Genomic DNA, 25,224 nt, shown 5'->3' on the forward strand with positions numbered 1-25,224 from the left:
CTAGTGACCCTGCCAGTAACATTATTCTTGTTCTTTATTGGAAAATAAATGCTTAAGGCTCCATGTACACGGGACACTTTTGAACGATGGAAACTGACTGCTGGAAAACGTAGGTTAAAAAAAGTCTGTTTAGCTGAATTTGCATACCGCGTTTATGCGCGTTTGCATTTAGAAGCGTTTTTTAAAGATACCCTCAGGAGACCTTCCAAAATGACCAGAATGCACTGCAAAACAGTCAAAAATTAACTATTTCAGACATTTTGAGAGAAATAGAGAGAGCAAAAGCAGAGAGAGCAGTATTTGTTGAGATTAGCTGTCTTTTTTTTCCGTGGTGTTTGGATGTGTTCCAGCTCATTCCTGTGCAGAAATTATTGCAGAAGTGTCTAACATATTTTCTTTCATGCGAAACATCAAAGTATGGTGTACCAGGTCCATATGAGTACCGGGAAAACGCTTTGCATGCATTTTCATGATGAAAAAAGGCTCTGGACAGCATCTGGAAATGGAAGAATTAAAAAAAATTTCCAAAGGCAAATGCTTATAAATGCGGTTAACGCGGTGTTTGGTGTTTGAAACGCTGATAAAATCTACTCCTGAACGCAAGTTTGGTGCGTTAAAAAAAATGACTGTAAACTCAACTGCCTGTAAAAGACCATGTGTGCATGGACACATAGGAAAACATTAGGGAGAGTTCAGGGGCTGCTGAAAAAAACGCAGAAAAGCTCCTAAACGTGAGTTTATCAGCTGCAGTGTACATGGAGCCTTACTGTAAAAAAATTGTAGTGGCCTACATTTTTTTTTCTATGCATTCTGGGGGTGAGATTTGTCTCGGATGAATCAATCACATCTATGGACTGGTAAGCTACATAGTAAGTAAGTCAGGTTGAAAAAAAAGACAAAGAGTACACTAGTTCAACCATTAAAAAAAAAATAAACCAAAAAAATACAAAAACCCCATATACAGAATTATATACCCACAGCTACAATACAATACATTTTGTTCTTTAGATCTTTTTTTAACACATATTTTATTTCAACATTTCTCTGTTTATTACTTTCAAGGAATGAACAACCTCGGCTAATTAAAAATTATTGTGAAAAAAATCCGTAAATGTGGAATTATTGTGTTTGAAAAACAAAGCCTTATATCACATGAAGTATCATATACTCATTATAACATTCTTGTTTCTAATTGTACTGCATATGATACTATTGAAAAGCACACAAAGTGGGTCATAAGTACCGTAGTCAAAGACACAAGAAATAAACAAAACAAGAAATAAAATATAACTTGTAAAAAGCTTGTTTAAAATATGAGAACTTACAGCATTACTTGCTTATTTTATTACATGCATACTAAAAACGGTGCAGAATAACTCTTAAGATCTTAGTAGCAAAATATATTATTCTGAACCCCCAGTGTTTATTCACACAGCTGTATTATGGTACAGCACACCTAAAATGAAATATTTAAAACCTAGTTATTTCAGTTTTACAATCTAAAATAAAATAGTTCCTGCAGCCGAATTTGCTTCAGTGACAGATATCTTCCGTTTCAGGGCCGGTTCACACTAGGATACGCAGAGGAACAGAATGAGCTTTCCTCTGCAATACACATGCCGTTTAGTGCAGTGTGATTGAAACCCATTCATTTTGAATGGGCTCAAATCGCACTGCACCACACCAAAAGTAGTGCATGCGCTGCTTTTGGAAATCTGATTGCATGGTACTTCTGTATCATGCGATCTGGTGCAGACAAGTGCACTGCATTTGCGACCTGCATTTGAAGTGCAGTTACCTTAACATCGAGAGAGGGAAACGCATATGGAACTTGGGTTTCCTGAACCGCTTTCTGGTGTGAATGGGGCCTCAATCAGTTTTTCTATATGTGTTGAATGTGTTAATGCATGTCAATGAATTCTCCGGTACAATTTAGCGAACATAGCTTAAAGTGGAGTTCCAGCCGTTTTTGTGTTTATTAAAAGTCAGCAGCTACAAAAACTGTAGCTGCTGACTTTTAATGAACACACACTTACCTGTCCCGGGGTCCAGCGATGTACTCACCCGCGCTGTCCCTTCTCTCCTTCTGTCCTCCATGGCACCGACATCTCTACTGTGGGCACCAAGCTGTGACAACTTATGGCTTCACAGCCTGGTGCCCACTGCGCATGCACGAGTCTTGCCATGCCTCCTGATTGATTCGGCAGTCTCCCGCAACCTGTGAAAGTTCCCAGGAGACTGCGGGAGCAAGGAGGGGGCCAAACGTCCGGCTCACTTTGCCACAGCAAACTGAGCTGGAAGTGGGAGCAGATACCTGTCAAAACCAGGTACCTGCTCCCCTCTCCCCCCCAAAAGGTGCCAAATATGGCAGTGGAGGGGGGGGGAGGAGGTAAATAAGCAGAACTTCCATTTTTGAGTGTGGAACTCTGCTTTAAGTTAAAGTAATACCTGAGGAATTGTGTTCATCCTATTGTATCTCTGTACCAGCTCATCCTTGGATGGCATCCGATGTTGCCCCTTCCCCATACCTATTGGGATAAAAAGAAAAGAAAACTCTATAACCTGGTACATAAATAAAAATGGGAATAAATATTTGTACGGTCTGACATAATAACAATTTCACACAGTCTACAAGGCTGATTTTACTAATAGTAAACCATATAAAATTATATTTTGATTATTTAGTAATGTAGTTTTTGACTCTGCTGTGGAGTAGCAGTCTATTTTTTAGGTTTGGTCAGGCTGACCTCAGCCAATCCCTAGGAGTAGGGGAATTCAGGAGGTGGCTTGGGAAATGTTAAATGTTTGGCAGACTTGTTCAGCAGTGTTTTTCTCCTGGGACTGCTGTCTTTGGGAGGCAGCCAGTATGTACTATTGAGAAGAGTTGCTGTTGGGCCTCAGCACTTGCTTGGCTGAAGGCCCGAAGGAAGTTTGACTAAAGGATCTTTGCTGAAGGGTAACCCCTGTGGAGGCTGGTCTGGAAAAGGATCCTTTTATTCCCTCACTGGAGAGGCTGGGTGACAGACAGCTGACCTTGGACATTGTGAGTAGGACCTTGATCTAAAACTCCAGGTGTGCTTGTGCTTTGGGGAGTGAATGCCAGAGGTTGCTATATGGACTAGGACTGCTCATATAGAGTCTCAGATTAGCTGGCTATTCCCTCTGTCTCCAGGAAAAGCTGCTGCTAAAGGATTTGTGCTTGAGAACCTGTCCTCCTGTACATGTACTGTGTTTTGGAGTATCTTGCAGCCTCCCCAGCACTGCAATAAATCTACTAAAAGACACCCCTAGACTGAGCCTGTGTTTATCAGTGTGCTTGGAGCTGGGCACTGGGCCTGGCAGCCTATGAACAGGGTAAGGGAGACCTGGGTCATTTCTAGTGGCCCCTCCAGGGATGAACACTACATATTCATTAGGCCTTAGAAAATCATATAATTTATATGGCTTTTTGGTACACTCTAGATAATTACCTGAGTATCCAAAAGAAATACTGGAGATGGGACTAAGGTAGATTCCTTTCCCGTATGCTGCTCCATGCAACTAAAGAGACAAATGATAACACAGTCAGAGGCCCCTAATGCCATACACTATCAATACTACCATGCATGGTTAGCAGATATTGTACTTATTAATTGTCTTTAAATAGTCTCTTTGTATGAACAGAAAAATACCCCATTTATCTACACCATTGAGTTAAAAAAATTATTGGACCCCATTTAGTATAAAAGTGATTTAAATATAAATCTTAACTCTTCTGTGAAGCCTCCTGATGACCCAAAATAATGGCCCACATGAGAGATCACAGTTTAGGGAAACCTACCTGCAGTTTAGTGTAGGATGCATTTACTAGCCCATTCCTCAGAATAGAGTGCCAGTTCTCAATATGAGAGCCGCTAGTGGAAAAGATAGAGATCCAGTTATCTTTGCAACATATATAGTAAAATAAATTGAACATTTTTCCATCGTTTTATGTCAGCTGCCCCTCCTTCCCCAATACCCATCTATACACACAGTACTGGATCAATATTGCTGTGAAGTTCCGGGGGAGATTACAGTAAACCACTGTGCCATTATAATTGTGACAGACAAAAGGACTGAATAAGGCTGAAGAGTAAGTACACATTACTTGTACTCAGGGGTGGACTGACAACTCATGGGGCCCCCGGGCAATAGGGGATCATGGGACCCCTTTGTACTTGTTCAAACTCAAAAAAGTCTATGAAAAAGGTACCAGGGGCATCTCATGGGGCCCCCTACTGAACCCGGGCCCTCAGGCAGTGCCCAAGTTTCCAAATGGTCAGTCCGCCCCTGCTTGTACTTCACAAACACTCTCACATATTGCCTCAGTTGTTGAAAAATTGGATCATTCCCATATTGCCCATCTAGAGCTAGGGTGTTTTTTTTTAGATGAACATAAATAAATGCTTTACCTTTTTAAGCACTTTAGACAGAAATTAGGCAAAGCAGTGTCTTTAAATGAAATTAAAATGTTGACATGAATTCATGTGTGTAAGAAAATATCCATTGCAATCTATTTTCAAGCATGTTAATTGCACCTTGGGATCTTGCCTACACGTCTGTGAAGTACAGCATAAAAGATACATGTGATCACTTCCATCCTAAATGCATAGAACAAGGGATTTCTTTTTACTTTAATGACAATGGGCAGACCCATGCAAATAATTACATTAGATTATTTCCTATTAAACTGTGCACTTCAAAATCGCTGGGTTATAACAGAGAGTCAGCAATATGGAGATGCATGCAGTCTGAAGCTGTATGTAAGTTGAGTAAATCACTCTCCATTGAGTTGTTTGGATCTGTTGGACACAGGAGTATAAATGGACAATTTGCATAACCCATCCTGCTATCCTTAAAGCTGTATTAAGCACCAAAAGCAAACATTTATATTTCAGTTTATCAGTTCTTTGATGTAATGGCTGCATTAGTTTTCTTTTTTTTCAGGCTTTCTTTTCTTTCTTTTAACCTGGTGATCAGGATAGTAAATATGTTTTTCTGGTACCAAATAAACTTTATTGCAGCAACAAGTCACATGCAAATGTAGGTGCTGATGTGTAAAGAGTAAATAAAGAAACCAAGATCTATAAGGCCTCATGTACACTGTAGCTGATAAACTCACGTTTAGGAGCTGTTCAGCGTATTTTTCAGCAGCCCCTGAACTCACCCTAATATCTTCCTATGTGTCCATGTACACATCATTGTTTACAGTCGTTTACAGGCAGTTGAGCGTACAGTTGTTTTTTTTTAATGCAAAAAACTTGCGTTCAGCAGTAGATTTTATCAGCGTTTAAAAAGCAAAACGCTTGTAAATGCGGCTAAGCGTGTTTATAGGCGTTTGCGTTTGAAAAAATTTTATTAACTCTTCCATTTCCAGATGCTGTCCAGAGCTTTTTTTCATCGTGAAAAATGCATGCAAAGTGTTTTGCATTAAAACAAATATTTTAGACACTGCTGCAATCATTTCTGCACAGAAATGAGCTGGAACACACCCAAACACCACAAAAAAATAAAAGACAGCTAATCTCAACAAATACTGCTCTCTCTGCTTCTGCTCTCTCTATTTCTCTCAAAATGTCTGAAATAGTTAATTCTTTACTGTTTTTCAGTGCTTTCTAGCAATTTTGGAAGGTCTCCTGAGGTTATCTTAAAAAACCCCTTCTAAACGCAAATGTGCATAAACGTGGTATGCAAACGTGGCTAAACAGGTGTTTTTTAATCTATGTTTTCCAGCAGTCAGTTTCCATCGTTCAGAAGTGTCCCGTGTACATGGGGCCTAAAAGTTTATTGTATACCCATGCAGGGGCTGTGTGATTAACCATAACACAAGTTTTGAGAGTGCATACATCCAAATACATTTGGAGATCAAAACAATGCTGGAGTGAAGCATTTGAACTCGGAAAGTTGAGTAATTTTTTACTTTATATTTTTGCAAAGAAAAAAAACTGCACTAAACCACTTTAATCTAAAAAGGGTGGTAAACTCTTACATATACCCAGTGAAGTGACTAGCCTCAGGTGATACACAGAGATGAAACAAATCCTCCTACATAAGTTATACCTGTTTATCTATAGTCTTCTCTACATCTGTTCAAGTCCAAAGCTTGTCTGAGAGTCCAGAAAAAAAGGGGACAGAGAGCTGAAATTACACACTGCCAAGCTTGGTGAGGAGAGCTCTGAGAGCTGATTGGAGGGAAGGGACACACACCCCTCCACACAGCTCACAGGAACAAGGTTGAGGCTGACAATCTGCTGGAGCTCTTTCCTCATCATCACTTTTATCTTGGTGTCAGGAAAATTTGTCAGAAATGACTTATGCTGATAGAGGAATGAAGCAGCAGACAGAAATGACTCTTATAATGACTCTTATATAGATATTGAGACAAGTACGCACTATAGAGGGATATGTTTTGTTCATGTTTCATGTCTTTCATGTCTGAGTTTTACCACCACTTTAAGATTCAGAGTCTGAATTGTACAAGTTGTGGGAGGGTATTCTGTAGTACTGAATTTCGTTGGAAAAGACAGAGAGTAGAGGAAGTGGAACCAAGCAGCAAGTGGATCATGGAAAGGGTAAGTCTGTTTTTCAAAATAACAAGCTATTCTGCTGATGTAGCAGTTGCAGGGTTGAGACAAACAATTTGGTATGTAAAACTTTTATCCCAAAAGGAACAAAACTTTTTCTGTAACTGCTTATGAAGTGTTAGCTAGAGTTCAACTTCAATTTGTTAGTGTATCTAAATCTGTTGCATCTACCAACCGCCCCCCTCCAGATTAATAATAATACTGTCCACAGGTGCCTCCCTACTCCTTCCTCCTGAGTGGGGCACTCTAATACAGGAGGTGTGTTACAAGCCAGATCACCAGGTGAAAACAGAGGTGAAAAAGAATACTAATGCAGGCATCACATCCAATGATTGGTAAGCTGTGATATATCACATTTTTGGTTTGGGGTTTAATTCTGTTTTGAAAAGTAAACCTATTGGTTCTGAATTTGTGGTGGTATTAATGACATATACTTGCACTCTCCTTGAAGAATGCAATGTTTAACTTTACAGTTTTTTTTACTGGAGGACTTTTTGTTTTTTTTTGTTTTTTGGTCCACCTCACCATAACTATTTATAGCTATTTTTTTGCTCTCTACATATCTGTGTTTATAAGTTTTAAAGCAACTTGTATTTAGGACTCATTGGTGTTCCTTTCCATAGTCATAAGCTGTTCTGTCCCTCACTCTTCCTTTGCCTAGCAACCATTCTTTGTAACAATACAATTCATTGCACCCACTCTACTTTTCATACTTCAGTGGAGCTGTCATGTCTGGTATCCACCAAATTTACTTTTGTTCTTCCTTCTCATCCTAATTTGCTACACATTCTCATAATCTCTTTGTGTGACACATATTTAACTATTTCAGCTCCCTCCCCTTCCAACCCAACCATTTTTGCCCCCACCACATGTCCCAATTTGTCTCTCACTGAAAGGCGAATGTGCTTCCGTAGAGTTTCTTGGCAGTTCGGAATCGGGCCTCCTTGGCTGGGGGGCTACTGAGCAGCAAAAACTGATGAGAGGTGTGCATGAACTTCAGCTGCTATCACAGGATTAAGGCAGAGAGAATGGATATGAGGGAAAGAAGGTACGATACACAGGTGTAAAATGAGGGCGTTTGTAAAAAATGTGAGCAAAGAAAAGACCAGAAAAAGAGCAACAATAGCAAGAAAAAAAAAATCAAGATCATCCAATTACAAAAATCAAGAAAAAGGTGAAAAGGGTAAAGCAGATACATATGGGATAGGAAAACAAAGATAAAAACATATTGTAATTTTGTACATGGGAATGGTTTAAATAAATAAAAAAAGCGAGTATAATAATTGATGAAAAATGAAACAAAATAGAGAAGGTAAAAAGGAGAGAGATAAGAAAGAGAGTAAAATCTGTGCAGCATATGATGTACAACGTAAAACACACTATATAATTTCATTTTTTATAAGAGATGCTTTTATCAATTTCTTGCCTTAGTAGGCATTTTCATTATATAACCATTTACTGTAGACTTTACATATGTATAGTTTCTGGTGCCAGTGTCAGAGTTGTAAGCACATACAACACTGGGGTCCTTGGTTCAAATTTTGGCAAGGACACTATCTGCATTAAGTTTGCATGTTCTCCCACTGTTCACATGTGACACCTCCCATACTCCAAAGACATGCTGACAGGTTAATTGGCTCTTATCTAAATTGGCTTTTGCATGTGTGTACGCATTCTGTATGCCAGTCACAAGATGAGCAACTGAGGAATGTTAAGGAAAGATTTGGCAACCTATCTCCTAAAAAAAATTGCCAAAAAAATTCTATGGAAAAAGGCTTTCAAGTGTATCAGACATGGTGCCCACACATTAGCCATGAGGCTGATAAGACTGAACAGATATATACACACACAGAACTTTCACTATAAAACATTTAGAGATTATATTAATATCTACTTTCCAAATTTTATTGGTTGCTTTCCATCAGTCCATTCGTCAAAACAAAATGCTTTATTTCTATCCTTTACCCAATATTGCACCTTACAACTATCACATGTCCTCATTTGTCACATTAACTTTAGAGATCTTCTATGAGCTCTGGAGACCTGGATTCTGATATATCTCAAAAAAATCAATAGAAGGACTAAGATCTAAGCTGACTTAATCTTCTAAGCATCATCACACATATTTGATTAAGCCAGCTTCCTTGCCTTATTTCCACTTACATCTCCATTATTCGGGAAGGATAGAAGTCTGGTCACTCAATGAATGCATCTAACTGTGTATATAGTCACCGATTTACAGCTCCTATTACCAATCTACCCTCTTGGCACAAAGTGGAAGTTTAGTTCTTGGCAGCATGAGTTTAACATGTACATATAATTTAATACTTATGCTATCTCCTTTATATTATAAATTTGCCTGCAACATCTTGTATACTTTTTTAAGCGCAATTAATATGATGAGACACTCACCCTGCTGAGGGGCAGCTTTACAATATGGGATCTGTTACTGGAAATGATCCTGCAATAAGAAAGATAAAAGTATGTGGCAATTTAGGTAGAATAATGTACTCAATATTAGTCACATTTTACTGAACAGGTTTATATGCTATGTATAGCATGTGATGATTTTGCCTATGGTCATAGCTAGCTGTCTCTCTATCCAATGGAATGCCTGCTTATATGGAAATATGTCTTTAGCATTATGAAGACTGGTTGTGTTTATGTAATATATATAAATACTGTATATACATTTTTATACTATATATATATATATATATACACACACACACACACACACACACACACACACAGAGTGAGGAACAGAAGTATTTGAACACCCTGCGATTTTGCAAGTTCTCCCACTTAGAAATCATGGAGGGGTCTGAAATTCACATTGTAGATGCATTCCCACTCTGAGAGACAGAATTAAAAAAAAATTCAAGAAATCACATTGTATGATTTTTAAAGAATTTATTTGTCTTGCACAGATAAACATAAAGTATTTGAACACCTGAGAAAATCAGTCTTAATATTTGGTACAGAAGTCTTTGTTTGCAATTACAGAGGTCAAACGTTTCCTGTAGTTCTTGACCAGGTTTGCACACACTGCAACAGGGATTTTGGCCCACTCCTCCACACAGATCTCCTCTAGATCTGTCACGTTTTGGGGCTGTAGCTGAGCAACACAGAGTTTCAGCTCCCTCCAAAGATGTTCTATTGGATTTAGGTTTGGAGACTGGCTAGGCCACTCCAGAACCTTGATATGCTTCTTACGGAGCCACTCCTTGGTTATCCTGGCTGTGTGCTTCGGGTCGTTGTCATGTTGGAATACCCAGCCACGACCCATCTTCAATGCTCTGACTGAGGGAAGGAGGTTGTTGCTCAAAATCTCACAATAAATGGCCCCATTCATCCTCTCCTTAATACAGTGCAGTCGTCCTGTCCCCTTCTCAGAAAAGCACCCCCAAAGCATGCTGTTACCACCCCCATGCTTCACAGTAGGGATGGTTTTCTTGGGATGCAACTCATCCTTCTTTTTCCTCCAAACACGACGAGTGAAGTTTAGACCAAAAAGTTCTACTTTAGTCTCATCTGACCACATGATTTTCTCCCATGCCTCCTCTGGATCATCCAGATGGTCATTGGCAAACTTCAGACGGACCTGGACATGTGATGACTTGAGCAGGGGAACCTTCCGTGCAATGCATGATTTGAAACCATGACGGCGTAGTGTTCTACTGACAGTAACCTTTGAAACTGTGGTCCCAGCTCTCTTCATGTCATTGACCAGCTCCTCCCTTGTAGTTCTGGGCTGATTCCTCACCTTTCTTATCATCAGTGATACCCCACGAGGTGAGATCTTGCATGGAGCCCCAGTCCGAGGGAGACTGACAGTCGTCTTTATCCTCTTTCATTTTCTAACAATTGCTCCAACAGTTGATTATTTTTACCAAGCTGCTTGGCAATTGCCCTGTAGCCCTTTCCAGCCTTGTGGAGGTCCACAATTTTGTCTCTGGTGTCTTTTGACAGGTCTTTGATCTTGCCCATGGTAGTAGTTGGCATCTGACTGACTGTGGGGTGGACAGGTGTCTTTATAGAGCTCAGACAGGTGTTACTAAGTTAGATTAATGAGTGGAGTAGAGGTGGACTTTTTAAAGGCACAGTAACAGGTCTTTGGGAGCCAGAATTCCTGCTGTTTCTTAGGTGTTCAAATACTTATGTTCAGCAGTGCAAGACAAATAAATTCTTTAAAAATCATACAATGTGATTTCCTGATTTTTTTTTTAATTCTGTCTCTCAGAGTGAGAATGCACCTACAATGTGAATTTCAGACCCCTCCATTATTTCTAAGTGGGAGAACTTGCATAATCGCAGGGTGTTCAAATACTGCTGTTCTTCACTGTATATATATATTATATATATACATACACATATATATATACACATACTGGCCACTTTATTAGGTACACCTGTTCGATTGCTTGGTAATACATAATGCTAATCAGCCAATCACATGGCAGCAACTTAATGCATTTAGGCATAGTAAAGACGACTTGTTGAAGTTCAAACCGAGAATCAGAATGGGGAAGAAAGGGGATATAAGTGGCTTTGAATGTGTCATGGTTGTTGGTGCTAGGTGGGCTGGTCTGAGTATTTCAAAAACTGCTGATCTACTGGGATTTTCACGCACAATCATCTCTAGGGTCTACAGAGAATGGTCCGAAAAAGAGAAAATATCCATTGAGTGGCAGTTGTGTGGACAATAATGCCTTGTTGATGTCAGAGGAGAATGGGCTGACTGGATGATCCGACATTCAGATGGTAGGGTCAGAATTTGGTGTAAACAACATGACAGCATGGATCCATCCTGCCTGATATCAATGGTTCAAGCTGGTGGTATAAATGGTGTGGGGGATATTTTCTTCACACTAGCAAGGTGTACCTAATAAAGTGGCCAGTGAGTATATATATCTATAGTATATCTATGTATATTATCTATCTATCTACTTACAAATTATAAATTAGGTATATGCTATAAAAATCTTTTGTGATACATAGTTACATAGTTAGTCTGGCTGAAAAAAGACAAAAGTCCATCCAGTTCAACCATTAAAAAAAAAGTTATAATCCTACACCCACAGTTGATCCAAAGGAAGGCAATAAACCCAGCAAACCATGATTCAATTTGCTCTTACAGGGGAAAAAATTTCTTCCTGATCCCGGAGAAGCAATCGGACATTCCCTGGATCAACTTTACCTATAAATGTTAGTAACCAGTTATATTCTGTATATCCAAGAAAGAATCCAGGCCGTTTTAAAAGCAATCCACTGAGCTGGCCAGAACTAACTCTTGAGGAAGTCTATTCCACATTTTCACAGCTTGTACCGTGAAGAAACCTTTCCGTACTTGGAGATTACATTTCTTTTCCAACAGACGTAAAGAGTGCCCCCTTGTCCTCTGTGATGACCTCAGGGTGAATAGCTCTACACCGAGTTCACTATATTTATGTCGTATTTATACATGTTGATCATATCCCCCCTTAATCTCCTCTTCTCAAGAGAGAATAAATTCAGTTCCTCTAATCTTTCCTCATAGCTGAGCTCCTCCATGCCTCTTATCAGTTTGGTTGCCCTTCTCTGTACTTTCTCCAGTTCCCCAATGTTCTTTTTGTGAATTGGTGCCCAAAACTGAACTGCATATTCCAGATGAGGTGTTACTAATGATTTGTACAGGGGTAATCTGATATCCCTCTCTGGGGTCTATACCTCTTGTAATACAAGAGAGGATTTTGCTCGCTTTAGAAACCGCAGCTTGGCATTGCATGCCATTATTAAGTCTGTGATCTCCCAGATCCTTCTGCACCATTGATTTCCCCAGTTGTACTCCCCCTAGTATGTATGATGCATGCATATTCTTAACCTTGCATAACCTTACATTTATCAACATTAAACCTCATTTGCCACATAGTTGCCCAATTAAACAGTGCATTGAGGTCGGCTTGTAAATTGGAGGCATCCTGTAAGGACGTTATTCCACTGCACAGCTTGCTGTCATCTGCAAAGACTGAAATACTATTTTTAGTCCCAGACCCTATATTGTTTATAAATGTATTAAATAGTAAGGGTCCCAACACTGAACCTTGGGGTACACCACTGACAACCCTAGACCATTCAGAGTATAAATCATTAACCACTACTCTCTGAATACAATCTTTTAGTCAGTTTTCTATCCACTTATATACTGATTTTTCCAAGCCTGTAGATTTTATCTTACATATTAGCCGTGTGCGGGGAACTGTGTCAAACGCTTTTGCAAAATCCAAGTATACCACGTCCACCGCCATCCCTCTGTCCAAAGTTTTGCTCACCTCCTCATAAAAAGAAATCAGATTTGTTTGACAACTTCTGTCTTTCATGAATCCATGCTGTCTGTTGCTTAAATGTTTTTTTCCAGCAAGAACTCATCTATGTGGTCTTTTATTAAACTCTCCAGTATCTTCCCAACTATAGAAGTTAAACAGTTTTAAATATTTGTAATAGATTATTATTATATGCAGTACCATTGCAATAATGGGTGAGCCAGTGGGTCAAGGCGGTCCATTTGTTTTTTGATTTCCAAGTATGACCCCTAGAAAACAGTAGATCATTATTAGTATTTAATTTCTTAAGCTTCCAGACAGGCATATATATCACTCTGAGATTACCTGGGTCATCTCTCGGATGGACATGACACTGTCTAAGGCTTTTTGGAGACGTTCATAGTTCTTCTTCTGCAGTGGAAAAATATAAGTACAAAATAATTCAGTGTGTATCCTTTTTATATATATGTTTTCCTTTATCACGCAGTGTTAGTCCCACAGCAGTGACAGCCACTGAATCACTAAATATGTACCTGCAGTATGTTCATTTATTTGCAGTATACTATATAAACATTTCTATGCAAACATTTTAAGTGATTTAAACCTTTTTGTGTAAAGCATATAGTTTTATTCTTCAGAAATTTGCCTGCACTTGGTAGCATTATGTGACCATGTCACAACAAATTCAGTATAGTTTTTGGGATCCAAAACAAATATATCTGCTTTTCTGGTAAACCCCCAAGCAGTCAAATGTTTAAAATAACACGTAAAGTAAGTAAGGTATACCAAAGTTAGAGGACAAAATGATTATACTTTGCCTGCTTGGTAAGGTAAGGTCACCCTAAGTCTTAACTCCCAAGGGTATATCAAGATTCACTAGGTCACACACTTTGACACCGGTAACTGTGGTTATTACTGTGCTGACATTTTGTGGCTCCTTTTAGCTACATGCCAAGAACCGTAGTACTGCTCAAGCACTTGCAAAGTGAAAGGTCAACATTTCTGAGCTCAGCTTTGGAAGTAAGCTTCTGTAGCTGTGTGTTCCATGTGCTGAGTTTCCATTTGAGGTCACTAAGGTTCCATGCACACTGGCTGAAAAATCGCTGCTTCTACAGGAGTTTTTTGCCTGTAGAAGTAGCTCAGTGTTATCCTATGGGTCCATACACATTAGGACGATTAGAGGTATATTTTAAACTCAGCGTTTAGAGGTAGGAAAAAAACCCTTCCGGTTTACGTTTTTGATTGGGGCTTTCTGGCAGAAAAAATGCTAAACTCTCCTAAACTGTGTACAAAAATATATCAGCGTTTTTTTCTGCCAAGTGAAATGGCGCTTTTTTTAAGCCCAGTGTGCATGGAGCCTAAAGATAACATTTTATACTCACTTCAAAGAGGAACAAGTCTGTGAAATGTATCTAATCCATATTACACAGTTTTCATTAAAATACGATTAGCTTTATGTATCATTGTATGATTGTCTTTTGTCATAAAGTTGATTTATCATCCCTTTCTGTTGGCAGAATTGCAGTGCAGAATTCATCCATTTTATCATTTCTCTAAACTTTGACAGAATTGATTGTTTTATTTTTAATTTTGATTGATGACATGACTGTAGGAACATTTATATACTTAATTATAAAGTGATGCTATTGAAATGTAGCATACAGATATAGTGCAAAATAATCCAAATGATTTGAAGATAATGGAATATATCAAGTTTAGGATTGCAAAATATTCCCATGGAAAAGTTGGAAGAAAGTCCTTTCAAATTTGCACAATTATCTAAGGATTATATGTTGCCATATTAACTTTTATGAAATATGAGAAAAAGTAGTACTGAAACTGAACCATGCAATATTACTAATAGGCAAAATCATCATAAACATATTGTGAATTCTGATTCTAATTTATATATTTTTTCACTAACAACCCTTGTGTAGCTGGTTGAAGAATACTAGCAGCTACATATTACTTCTTGAAATGATTCCATAGTGTAGGGCCCTCCTTACCCTCTTGTATTGAACCGTATTCTTGCTGTATTGTCTCCATTTATATTGTAAAGCACTGAGCAAACTGTTGGCGCTATATAAATCCTGTATAATAATAAATAATAGTGCTGCAGTAAAGTCTTCTGGCGGATTTATTATTCAATAGTGACTGGTCTCTGGAAAGCCTGCATCACATATTTTTTTAAATATTTGCATGCAAATATTTCAATCCTATATATGAAGGCTAGCTGTAAGGATCATATTTATAGGGAAAGTTTGAAGTCACCTTAGGGTTAAAGGCCAGTGTTTTAGGGTCATTAGGGTCCACTACTGAAGGGTATGGCTCAAATATGATACTTTTCCGTGGTGACTCCAAGGCCGCTCGACACATGGCAACCAGCAGACCTACAACCTGCAAGTGAAACCAAAACCACTCTTTAGCACAAAGCAGCACAATGACCTGATCACATGCTAAGAAGAGGTGACATCTCAAGAAGGATTACTACCTCAGCTCCTGTAGCCACTTCTTCGGCAGCCCCAGACATCACTCCCAGAGTGTAAAATGAGAAAACACAAAGCTCTCTAGTACACACTGCTGGCTGCAGGAGACAAGATGTTGGCCATGAAGAGAAGAATGAATAAAAGGAAGGAGCAACCAATAACAATAACCAACACTGAGAATTTGCATAATATTACAGTAACATTGTCAAAGACCTACCTTGAGCATGGATGCATTCTGGAAGACATGCTGCTCATCACATACTACACAATACTCATTTAAAGTTGGGAGGCGCTGTTCTGCATACTTCATTATCTAAATGTTAAAACAAAATAAAGAGATGCCATAATAAATTAATAAAGACAAATTAACAAATAACTGAGAAGGAGAGGAAGAATGGGGATGAATACACAAAAAGGACAGAGAAAATACAGGATTTTAAAAGGTGCTAAGAACCCTTATAATTATTGGTAATCAACATAAATGGACTAATAAATGGGCAGATAACTCACCTGTACCAAAAAGCCATATTCTAGAGTAGGAACTGTCTTACAGTGTCCACTGACCTGCACAAAGAAAAATATGTACAGACTTTATTTGAACTTATGTATGATCTTACAAGGGACAGCAGGACCAAACAGAAGCCTGAACCTGCGCACATACAGTAACCTCATAATGTCCTGTCAAAATCCTCCCCAAAAGCTCAATTTCACAAACAGGAGCTGGGGAGGAGGCCTTAAAGTGGAACTTCACCTTTTGGGTGGAGCTCCGCTTTAAGTCCAGAGAGTTAAGGAACCCCTATATGAGAATAGCTGGATAATACACAATAAATCTATCTTGTATTAGTGCAGGAAGCATGAGCTTTGCTGATTGCAGAGTTATACCACTGCATCCAAACAAAGAGAAAAAGTCTTTCCATGCATCTTCCTAGCAAGTGTCGGGTGTTCTACTCAGGCTATGGTTGTTGTGAGGCGCAAACAAACGGTAAGGCCTAATTCACATCTGAGCAATTTGTAGATTGAAGCTGGAACTTCCAAAAAAAAACCCATTCAAAATCCCATGTAATTCAATATTTGCACATGAACGTGAGCAATCAGATGTCTGAAGTCTAATGCTCCAAAAGCTACATGAGTTTCTTTTAAGGCAGAGTTTTTTTTCGCACAGATTTTTCAGGCATCTTTTAGCCTGCAAGGACTGGTGCCGTCTCACTAGTGTTTTTAATGACTAAAACAAAAATCCCTGTAGCTTGAATTTACATGTAGAACACTTGAAATGCACTTCTAAACACTTGTATACCTGCACTCACAACACCTAAAATTGCTATGCTCAGGTGTGAATGCAGTCTAAAACTGGCCATACACTAGTAGAAAAATCTTTTCAACTTGTTTTCAAATATTGAACACTTGGTCGTGAAAGCAAAAGATAATGCCATCATGTAATGACCAAATTTGGAACAATAAATTGGTCAAGGGACATAAATGAAAGTTTTTCACTAGTTTTGTCAATTATGCACAGTACGAACAGTTTGATTTTTAACGGCGAGAAACACATTAACCTTTCAATTTATCGTCTGTTCGGCAGAAGTTTTCCAAACTTTTCCTTTGAATTTGTGGCTCAAAAATGTCAAAACAAGAAAACGAATGAACTGTCCAAATGACAAGATTTTTGAACAATATTTCGTCTAGTGTATGGGCACCATAGGTTTCCCATTTAATGCACTTGGAATGTATTAAGCTGATTTGACCAGAAAGTTCAACTGGCTTTAGTTTCTATAGCAAACTCATAAACACACAGAGCTTATTTTCTGTATAGAATTACATCTACCACTAGACCTTTGTGTTATACTCTATTCTCACAGAACTATACTGTGCTGAGCAGGTGCCTGTGTCTTTTTAGTCTGTTTAATGGTCTTGCTATTTAAAGCTCCTTATTTTCTCAATGACACATACTTCAACTGCCACAATGACCTTGTGTCTCTGCTGCAAACAGTTAAAATAACTATGCCAATTGCTTGCTGCTCCAGAATATTACCGATTTCTTGCAATCACTGTATATTCACAATACAATAATGGAAAATATCAAACTTGCTCTCACTTTACTCTCTACTCTTGACAGAGGTTTCTGCTGCATATCTTTTTAATAATGTTTTTTTATCTTATGTGTTCATATCTTAAAGTAGTATTACACTTAAAAAAGTAATATATTGCAGCTTACAAAATCCTTAAATGTGGTTGCTGCAGTAGTTTTCTTTTTCAGGCTTGTTTCCTTTATTTTCACCTAGTGATCCAGCCAGTTTTGGGTGTCTCCGCTGTGAATGGAGAAGCAATGGAGACACCTTTGGACAATAGCATTGTCAGTTTGGGGAAAGGGGAGTGTTAGATGCACTAGCAGATTTTAAATGGACTTGCCTAATACGTTTAAGGGGAACTCCACCAAACACTTTTCAAGCAGTTACTGTGAGTTTATTTTTCCTTTTGGGATAATGGTTTTACATTAATGAATAAAAGCTGATCATTGTACGCTTCCCTGTCATTTAAATGGGTTGTCTTATCACTCTGATTGTCACTTTTGCTGGATTGCTTGACCTGGTAAAGGAAGTTGAAAAATAACATACTTAAAAGAAAATGAACACCTTCCCACCCAGCCTAAAGCAGATTGACGGCCAGGCAGGACACTCGCCATTGTGACCGGATGTCATGACGTCCTGTCAAAACAAGCCGCTCACGCGGATGAAGGGCCGCGCAATGGCGCGATCTGTCACTGGTTGGGGGACACAGCCGATGACATATAACTACACCGGCCTGTTGCCAGTGTCATGTGACCGCTGTGACCAATCACAGTAGATCACATGTCAATTGTATACAATGGATGGCTTCCTGTCATGTCATCCATTGTATACAATTATGTTGTTAGCTGTCACTGGTTAAGGCAGTCACATGATACAGACAGGGACAATCACAGCCCATCTGTATCATGTGATCAGCTTTGCCCAATCACAGCTAATCACAACAAAAGTCTGAATGAATCAGTTTCATTCAGTAACAATGATTGCAAATATCAATGAAACACATTGGTTATAGCAATCATAATGTGTTAAAAAAAAAAAAATCCTGATCACTTGCCCAGAGTAGTTCAGTGTTACTATGGTAACATTGTATTGCTTTGCTCACAGCGTGCTGAAAAATAAAATAGTAAAAAAAAGAAAAAACATTTAATAAAAAATACAAAAAATAGAAACATTTGAGAAAAAAAAACAAACAAATTAAATTATTATTATTATTTTCACAAAAGAAATGTAGCAGAATACATTTTGACCTACATTTATGAAGAAATGTTATTTATTTGCAAAATTTTATAAGTGCGTTTTTTTTTCAAAAGTTTCAGGTGTTTTTTGTTTTATTTAGCAAAAAATAAAAAAACTCAGTGGTGATTAAATACCACCAAAAGAAAGCTCTATTTGTGTGAAAAAAATGATAAAAATTTCATGTGGGTAAAGTGTTGCATGACCGCACAATTGTCATTCAAAGTGCGACAGCGCTGAAAATTGGCCTTGGCAGGAAGGGTGTATAAGTGCCTGGTATTGAAGTGTTTAAAGCAGCCACCACAACTAAGAAATGGGAAGCTGCAATAGAATACATTTTTGCTCTTGGGTTTAATGTGTGCCTTTCACTAGTCAATAGATGACCAATGTATTTTCTGAATCTTGACTACCCCTCTGTTTGTTCACTTAATTGCATCTTATCTGTGCTGTTTATCACGTGGTTATATCACTCTCTATTCAGTGCTTTGTCTTCTTTTGCATTATGCTACATGCTCTATACTGTAGTTCCACTGAATATACATTTTGTTTTTAGTATAATCTGGAGAGCACAAGATCACCAGCCAGCTTATTATAAAAGTAATAGTCTTTTTCGGAAATTCAAAACAAGCAATCAAAACAGCAGCTTTCTTGAAAAGAAAAAAAGTAAATTGTTCATAATCCTGGTATGATCAAAACCACATAACAGCTCACTGCCAATATACCAGTCCCACACTTGGGTTTAGGGTTCCCTTCCGCTTCGGGGTACAGGGAGCTCAGCAAAACAGTGTCTTGGTCTCCAGGTAATCCACACTTGTTCACAGCTGTGAACCACTCTATTCTACCTCATATACATGTGCTGACTCCTTCTTGCAATTTTTCAAGCCTCCCTTGTAGGCAGGCTAACCCTTTCGGGACCAAAGCAGTGTTTGGAGACTCTTTACCAACTAAAGTGTTCTGAGACTTTGAATTCCGGGTCCCAAATGAGGACTTACCAATCCAGAGAGTACTTATATCAGTCCTCTACACTTCAACCGGACTAACCTGGAACCCCTCACCCTGCTAGGGTGAGAACCTCTGAGTACTAAAAAATGTCCCTTCAATTCTCCCTTAAAGGGACCAAATTACGGGGGATATATCTCCAGTTCAGGGCCGATCCCTGGCGTCTTGTATAGTAGCTGTAGTAAAGTTAATTTAAATTAATTTCTGACACTTTTCATGGTTGTACATATTTTCATGAAGGTATTTCATATACAGTTTTGTAGATTCTCCCTTTACTCGCTACTTGTATGCCTAAGTTGTTCAATTTGGACCCTACATATAAAGAATAAGTTACCAACAGAAAATATTGTATTTGGCTAGTCTAAGCAAGGCAGCAGACCTATACTGAGAAAGGAACAGTGAAGCATAGTCACTGTGCAGTAGTACTAAGAAGGCAGCATGGCCTGCATGTGTAATAAGCAAATATGGCTTTTTACACATGTAGAAACAAGTTAGTTAACACATCAGTAAGTTTGCATCCAGATTATATTTGCATACGTCAAAAAAATTCAAAATAATATAATATCTCATCAAGCTATTTATTTTTTTAATATTTCCTGTTTGCACTTTGATGGATGAATAATTGTGTCTCACCTGTGTTGTGGTATGACTGCCATATAGCTCAGATTTAGGGTTTCTTAGAGTGCAGGACACTGATCTGTTCATGAGGCGGGGACCACGGAGATCTGTTCCTGCAAGACCACTTCTGAGATCTGACCCTGTGAGGCTACTCCGCACAGCAGAGTCCTGAACTCCTGGGAAACTGGGAGACCTGTAATACAGTGAATCAGGGGTGATATCTACATTTATAAAATAAATCTGATATGAATTCTGAACTATCTAGAGCATCTTAAAACATCAGATATCTATAAATTACCCAAACAAGGTCATTTTGTTGAGTTACATTCCTTAAAGTGTAACACTAGCTATTTTGTTTGTTACGTTTTAGATACGGTTGGATAACTATTTTAACCACTGTCAGGTTTTTTGTTGTTGTTTCACTACCCATTTAAAAGGATTATTTTCTCTATTTGTCCTGGTGACCAGGGTCACTGGGACAGAAAGTGATGTGAAATCCAACATCTTATGTTTGTCACCAAAACAGGAGGTAAGCAGATATCTTCCAATGTGGGCACTTACTTCAGGTACAACTGTTTGTCTGTTTAGGAGGAAACTTCCCCTCACTTGGAGAAATTTTCTTTTGTGTCTCAGTTTGGTAATCTTCCAAATGAGATACCATGTTAATGTTTTTTTTTTTCAGTTCCCTACTTTAGTCAATACTAAACTAACGGTAACTGTCGGTAGACTCTTTAAAGCAGAGCTTCACCCAATAAAGTAAATTTTCATATGTCCTTTCCTCCCTCCTTCTTCCACCATTACATTAAAAAAAAAAAAAAATTGTGTGTGTTTCTGACACTTTTTGTGCTGCAGCACGTCCGTCTTTCTCGCCTGAGAATTGTAGCACATCTGCACACACACGGGTGAGCAGAGGCGGACTGACCATTTGGAAACTCAGGCACTGCCCGAGGGCCCGGGGTCAGTAGGGGGCCCCATGAGATGCCCCTGGTATCTTTTTCATAGTTTTTTTTGAGTTTGGGCAAGGACACAGGGGCTCCAAGATCCCCTATTGCCCAGGGGCCCCATGAGTTGTCAGTCCGCCGCTGCGGGTGAGGGTTTCCAGTGCATGCACAAAGATGATGCACGTATGATGTCCTCAATCTTAGGGTATCTGTACAGATGTGCAGAAACCCCCTGCTAAATTACAGATCTGCTGCAGGTCTCTCTGCTGGGTCCTGAAGGTTGGTGGATCTACACACATGCTGGGATTTTAAAGATGGCAATGCTGGGGGGGCTAACAGATGAATCTAGCTGTCCTAAAGAATTGCCCTTCCCTCAGTCTGAGCTGTAATTTATAGGAACTTAAAAGAAGCAAGATATAGAGTTTCACTTGCTTACAATAGTTACATTTAAACACATTTAATGATTTTGAATGAATACATAACTGCATCAGATTATGTTCTGCTTGGAGTACAGGGGCAGAAACTGAGAGACAGCAGTGGCTAAGAAAATGGGTGCGAAAAGACATGAACAACTCTAAAGATGCTCACTTAGGGACTGGAGAGAAGATGCTCAACCCAGCTCGAAACCTTTTAATACTACCACTGACTCTAAGCCAACGTAGCCTTCTCTCCTGCTGTGAGCGTAAGACCTCATTACTGAGATACCGCCACTGGTGAGACGAGAACAGGGACAAGATCCTGAGGAAACAGAAAAAGGGACAGAGAAGAAAATAAAGAAGAGGGAGGAGGACAGAGAGTGTACTGTTAGAAAAATAAAAGGAGACAGCCTTAAAATGTTATCCAGGACTTAAAAGAACATGTAGACTCAGTAAAGATTGAATCAAGGCATAAGAAAAGTTCCAAAAATGATTAAAGAAAAGGCACCAAGATAGGTAAAAGCTGAAGATGGAGTGGTTAATTTGTAAAATGGAAAAACCATAGCATGCAGCAGCATGAAAGAAAATAGAAAATGGACAAAATGTATTAAATGGGAGGAAATTATAATAATTTTTATATATTACATTATCTTTATATTGTATTTATAACGTAACCAATCAAAGCCCTAGATATACAATCAAGGGCAGGTTGAAAATAAAAGCAAGCATCTGACTGGGGCTGAAGGCAGCACCCCCACCACTTGCCTCCAGCATTTAAAATGTAGTCCAACATCAGAAAACTAAAGATCAATTCTGATTTCATCTATATGGAATCTCCTATATATATCCTTCATCACACTTACTTCTTTAGCTGTATTCCCAGCCCAAAGTCATCTCTGTTTGATGGCTGAAAGACATCAATGGTAGGTTCTACAACAAAAGAGAATACAAGATGTCGAGCATTTGAAAATGATCTTTATTTAGGCTGATCTTCCTTTTCCTGTGCATGTGACACCAATTAAATTTTTTCTTCCATCATTACAAAATACATATTTAAACATCCTGGTTAGATTGTCTTCACTGCGTTTACATACTTGGGTAGAGAACGCAAAATGATCTAATGTAATAAAACTAAATAATACATGTTACATGCTTTCTAATACATTAGTATATTAATATTTTTTTAATACTGTAATTAAATGTAGAGATAAACCAAAAGAAATGATACAATGTAGAGATCAGTGTGTGACAGACAGCACTCACCAGGACCATCCAGATACTGAGAAAGTGAAAAACGCAAACGAAGGACTATAGGCTCTGTGCGAATTACTTTCCACGCAGTGGCTACCTCTTCCTGCAGGCAAGGGAAAAGACAGTAATGCAGGAATTAAAGAAAAATAAGCAATTGGTTAGTTAGTAATATGAAAAATGAACAGACTCTGTGTGATTTTACACTGCAGCATCAGAAATTTCACACACTATATTGCCAAAAGCATTGGGCAACAGCAGCTGCATCCAAGCCTTACATCACCAAGTGCTATGCAAAGTGTCAGATGCAGTGGTGTAAAGCACGCCACCACTGGACTCTAGAGCAGTGGAGACATGGAATGATGAATCACGCTTCTCTGTCTGCCAATCCAATGGACATGTCTGGGTTTGGCAGTTGCCAGGAGAACAGTACTTGCCTGACTGCATTGGGCCAAGTGTAAAGTTTGGTGGAGGGGGATTATGGTGTGGGGTTGTTTTTCAGGAGTTGGGCTTGGCCCCTTAGTTCCAGTGAAGGGAACTTTTAAGGTGTCAGCATACCAAGGCATTTTGGACAATTTCATGCTTCCAACTTTGTAGGAACAGTTTGGGGATGGCCCCTTCCTGTTCCAACATGACTGTGCACAAAGCAAGGGCCATAAAGACATGGATGAGTGAGTTTGGGGTGGAGGAACTTGACTGGCCTTCACAAAGTCCTAACCTCCACCCGATAGAACACCTTTGGGATGCATTAGAGCGGACACTGAGAGCCAGGCCTTATCCAGCATCAGTGCCTGACCTCACAAATGCGCTTCTGGAAGAATGGTCAAACATTCCCATAGACACACTCTTAAGCCTTGTGGACAGCCTTCCCAGAAGAGATGAAGTTGTTATAGCTGCAAAGGGTGGGCCAACTCAATATTGAACCCTACGGACTAAGACTGGGATGTCATTAAAGCTCTGTGCATTTAAGGGCAGGCGTCCCAATTCTTTTGGCAATATAGTGTACTTGGGCAAATGGAGGGGGAAGCAGTGCAATGCAATTATCTGAAAACAGCAGGAGAAAGAAAAGAAGCAGTAAAATAAAGGAAGAGTGTCTTACATCCAGGAAACTAATGTTAATGTGCAGGTCGATGTCAGCATCATCAATGGTCCCATACTCCCTGGAGAAGGATAAGCAATGTGAAGTGAAAGCATAAAGTCCAGTAATGTAGTAAAATTGCAGAATTCGGTAATATGACATTTCTATAAAAAAATTCTTATAAAAACAGCACTTCTAACTTGAAAATATTTTTTTATTCATAGCCATGAAGGCTAGGTTCACACCTGTGTAGTTTGCATTTGATCTGTCTGCAGTGCTTTTTGCGGTGCATTTTACATTTTTGCACATGCGTTTTTGACATGTTTTTGATGCGTTTTGTGGGGGTTTTTTTTCCAACTTGTTGCTGGGCAGATTAAAACACAAAACGCAACTGCAATGTCTTTTGAAGATGGTGCGGTAAACCATGCATGGAACGCGGGTTTCTCGTACCATGTTCTAATGTGAACCTAGTCTAAAAGATGAACTCCCTGGAAAAGGATAAGTAATAAGAAGTGAAAGCATAAAGTCCAGTATAAAATTTAGTAATGTTGTAAAATTAAAGAATTTGTCATTTCTATCAAAAATTTTTATAAAAATAGCACTTTTATTGTGAAAATATTTTGTTTTACTCATAGCCTTGAAGGCTAGGTTCACACCTATGCAGTTTGAACTTAGCCTTTAAATCCAGTGAGGAGCTGTGTCCTTTAAGATTTATGTACCATGTATTCTCTATGGAACAACATGCATCAATTCCACTTTTTACTGTATCATAGGATAACCACATTTTTAATGAGCAGAGATAAGGAACAAAACATTATACATTTGATAAATGGATAAGAGGGAGGAAGGTGCCAGCTTTACATACCTTACAGATACCGCATTTTCACCATATATCTCCTTAACAGCTTCAATGTCTGCATCTAGCTGAGGGTGTCTGTACAGGTCAGCGCAGCATGTGCCCTGTGATTTAAGAAGGGTCTCATTAGATTTCAAAAAAGTATAGTATTACAAAAGATTTAAATAAAAGAATACTGAGGTCAAAATAAAAGGTCTTCATTACAGGGAAGGTCAGAAATGAGCAATGTGACAATATTCCATGTTTTTGCAGTGCCCGGTTCTCATCATTATAGCCCCTATAGGCAAGCTTTTTTGGTAAAGTGCATTACGGAGGCAGATTTTACCCAAAATGTTACCAGTTTCCTTATCACTGTACTCCTACAATTCCCTTACAGCAA

The 25,224-nt window shown here is 38.8% G+C and overlaps 1 protein-coding gene across 2 annotated transcripts in view; it reads right to left on the reverse strand.

Annotated features, from left to right (window-relative positions):
* PARP6 (poly(ADP-ribose) polymerase family member 6) overlaps nt 1–25,224 on the reverse strand; it is a 71,771-nt gene that overhangs the window by 20,240 nt on the left and 26,307 nt on the right. Inside the window, exons 4-20 of one of the 2 annotated variants that reach the window (XM_089671405.1) lie at nt 24,855–24,949; nt 24,011–24,071; nt 22,927–23,017; nt 22,527–22,593; nt 21,836–21,985; nt 20,322–20,499; nt 15,901–15,954; nt 15,608–15,703; nt 15,396–15,488; nt 15,176–15,301; nt 13,250–13,315; nt 13,106–13,173; nt 9,015–9,063; nt 7,493–7,602; nt 3,821–3,893; nt 3,471–3,540; nt 2,449–2,528 (exon numbers count right to left, since the gene is read on the reverse strand). In XM_089671405.1, the coding sequence (XP_089527531.1) occupies nt 2,449–2,528; nt 3,471–3,540; nt 3,821–3,893; nt 7,493–7,602; nt 9,015–9,063; nt 13,106–13,173; nt 13,250–13,315; nt 15,176–15,301; nt 15,396–15,488; nt 15,608–15,703; nt 15,901–15,954; nt 20,322–20,499; nt 21,836–21,985; nt 22,527–22,593; nt 22,927–23,017; nt 24,011–24,071; nt 24,855–24,949 (1,527 nt within the window). Of the gene's footprint in view, nt 1–2,448; nt 2,529–3,470; nt 3,541–3,820; nt 3,894–7,492; nt 7,606–9,014; nt 9,064–13,105; nt 13,174–13,249; nt 13,316–15,175; nt 15,302–15,395; nt 15,489–15,607; nt 15,704–15,900; nt 15,955–20,321; nt 20,500–21,835; nt 21,986–22,526; nt 22,594–22,926; nt 23,018–24,010; nt 24,072–24,854; nt 24,950–25,224 lie in introns of both variants that reach the window. The other variant, XM_089671404.1, reaches the window with a different exon arrangement.

Source organism: Staurois parvus, unplaced genomic scaffold, assembly GCF_062004578.1.
Source record: "Staurois parvus isolate SC_StPar_1 unplaced genomic scaffold, SC_StPar_1.0 ptg000105l, whole genome shotgun sequence".
Lineage (NCBI taxonomy): Eukaryota > Metazoa > Chordata > Amphibia > Anura > Ranidae > Staurois > Staurois parvus.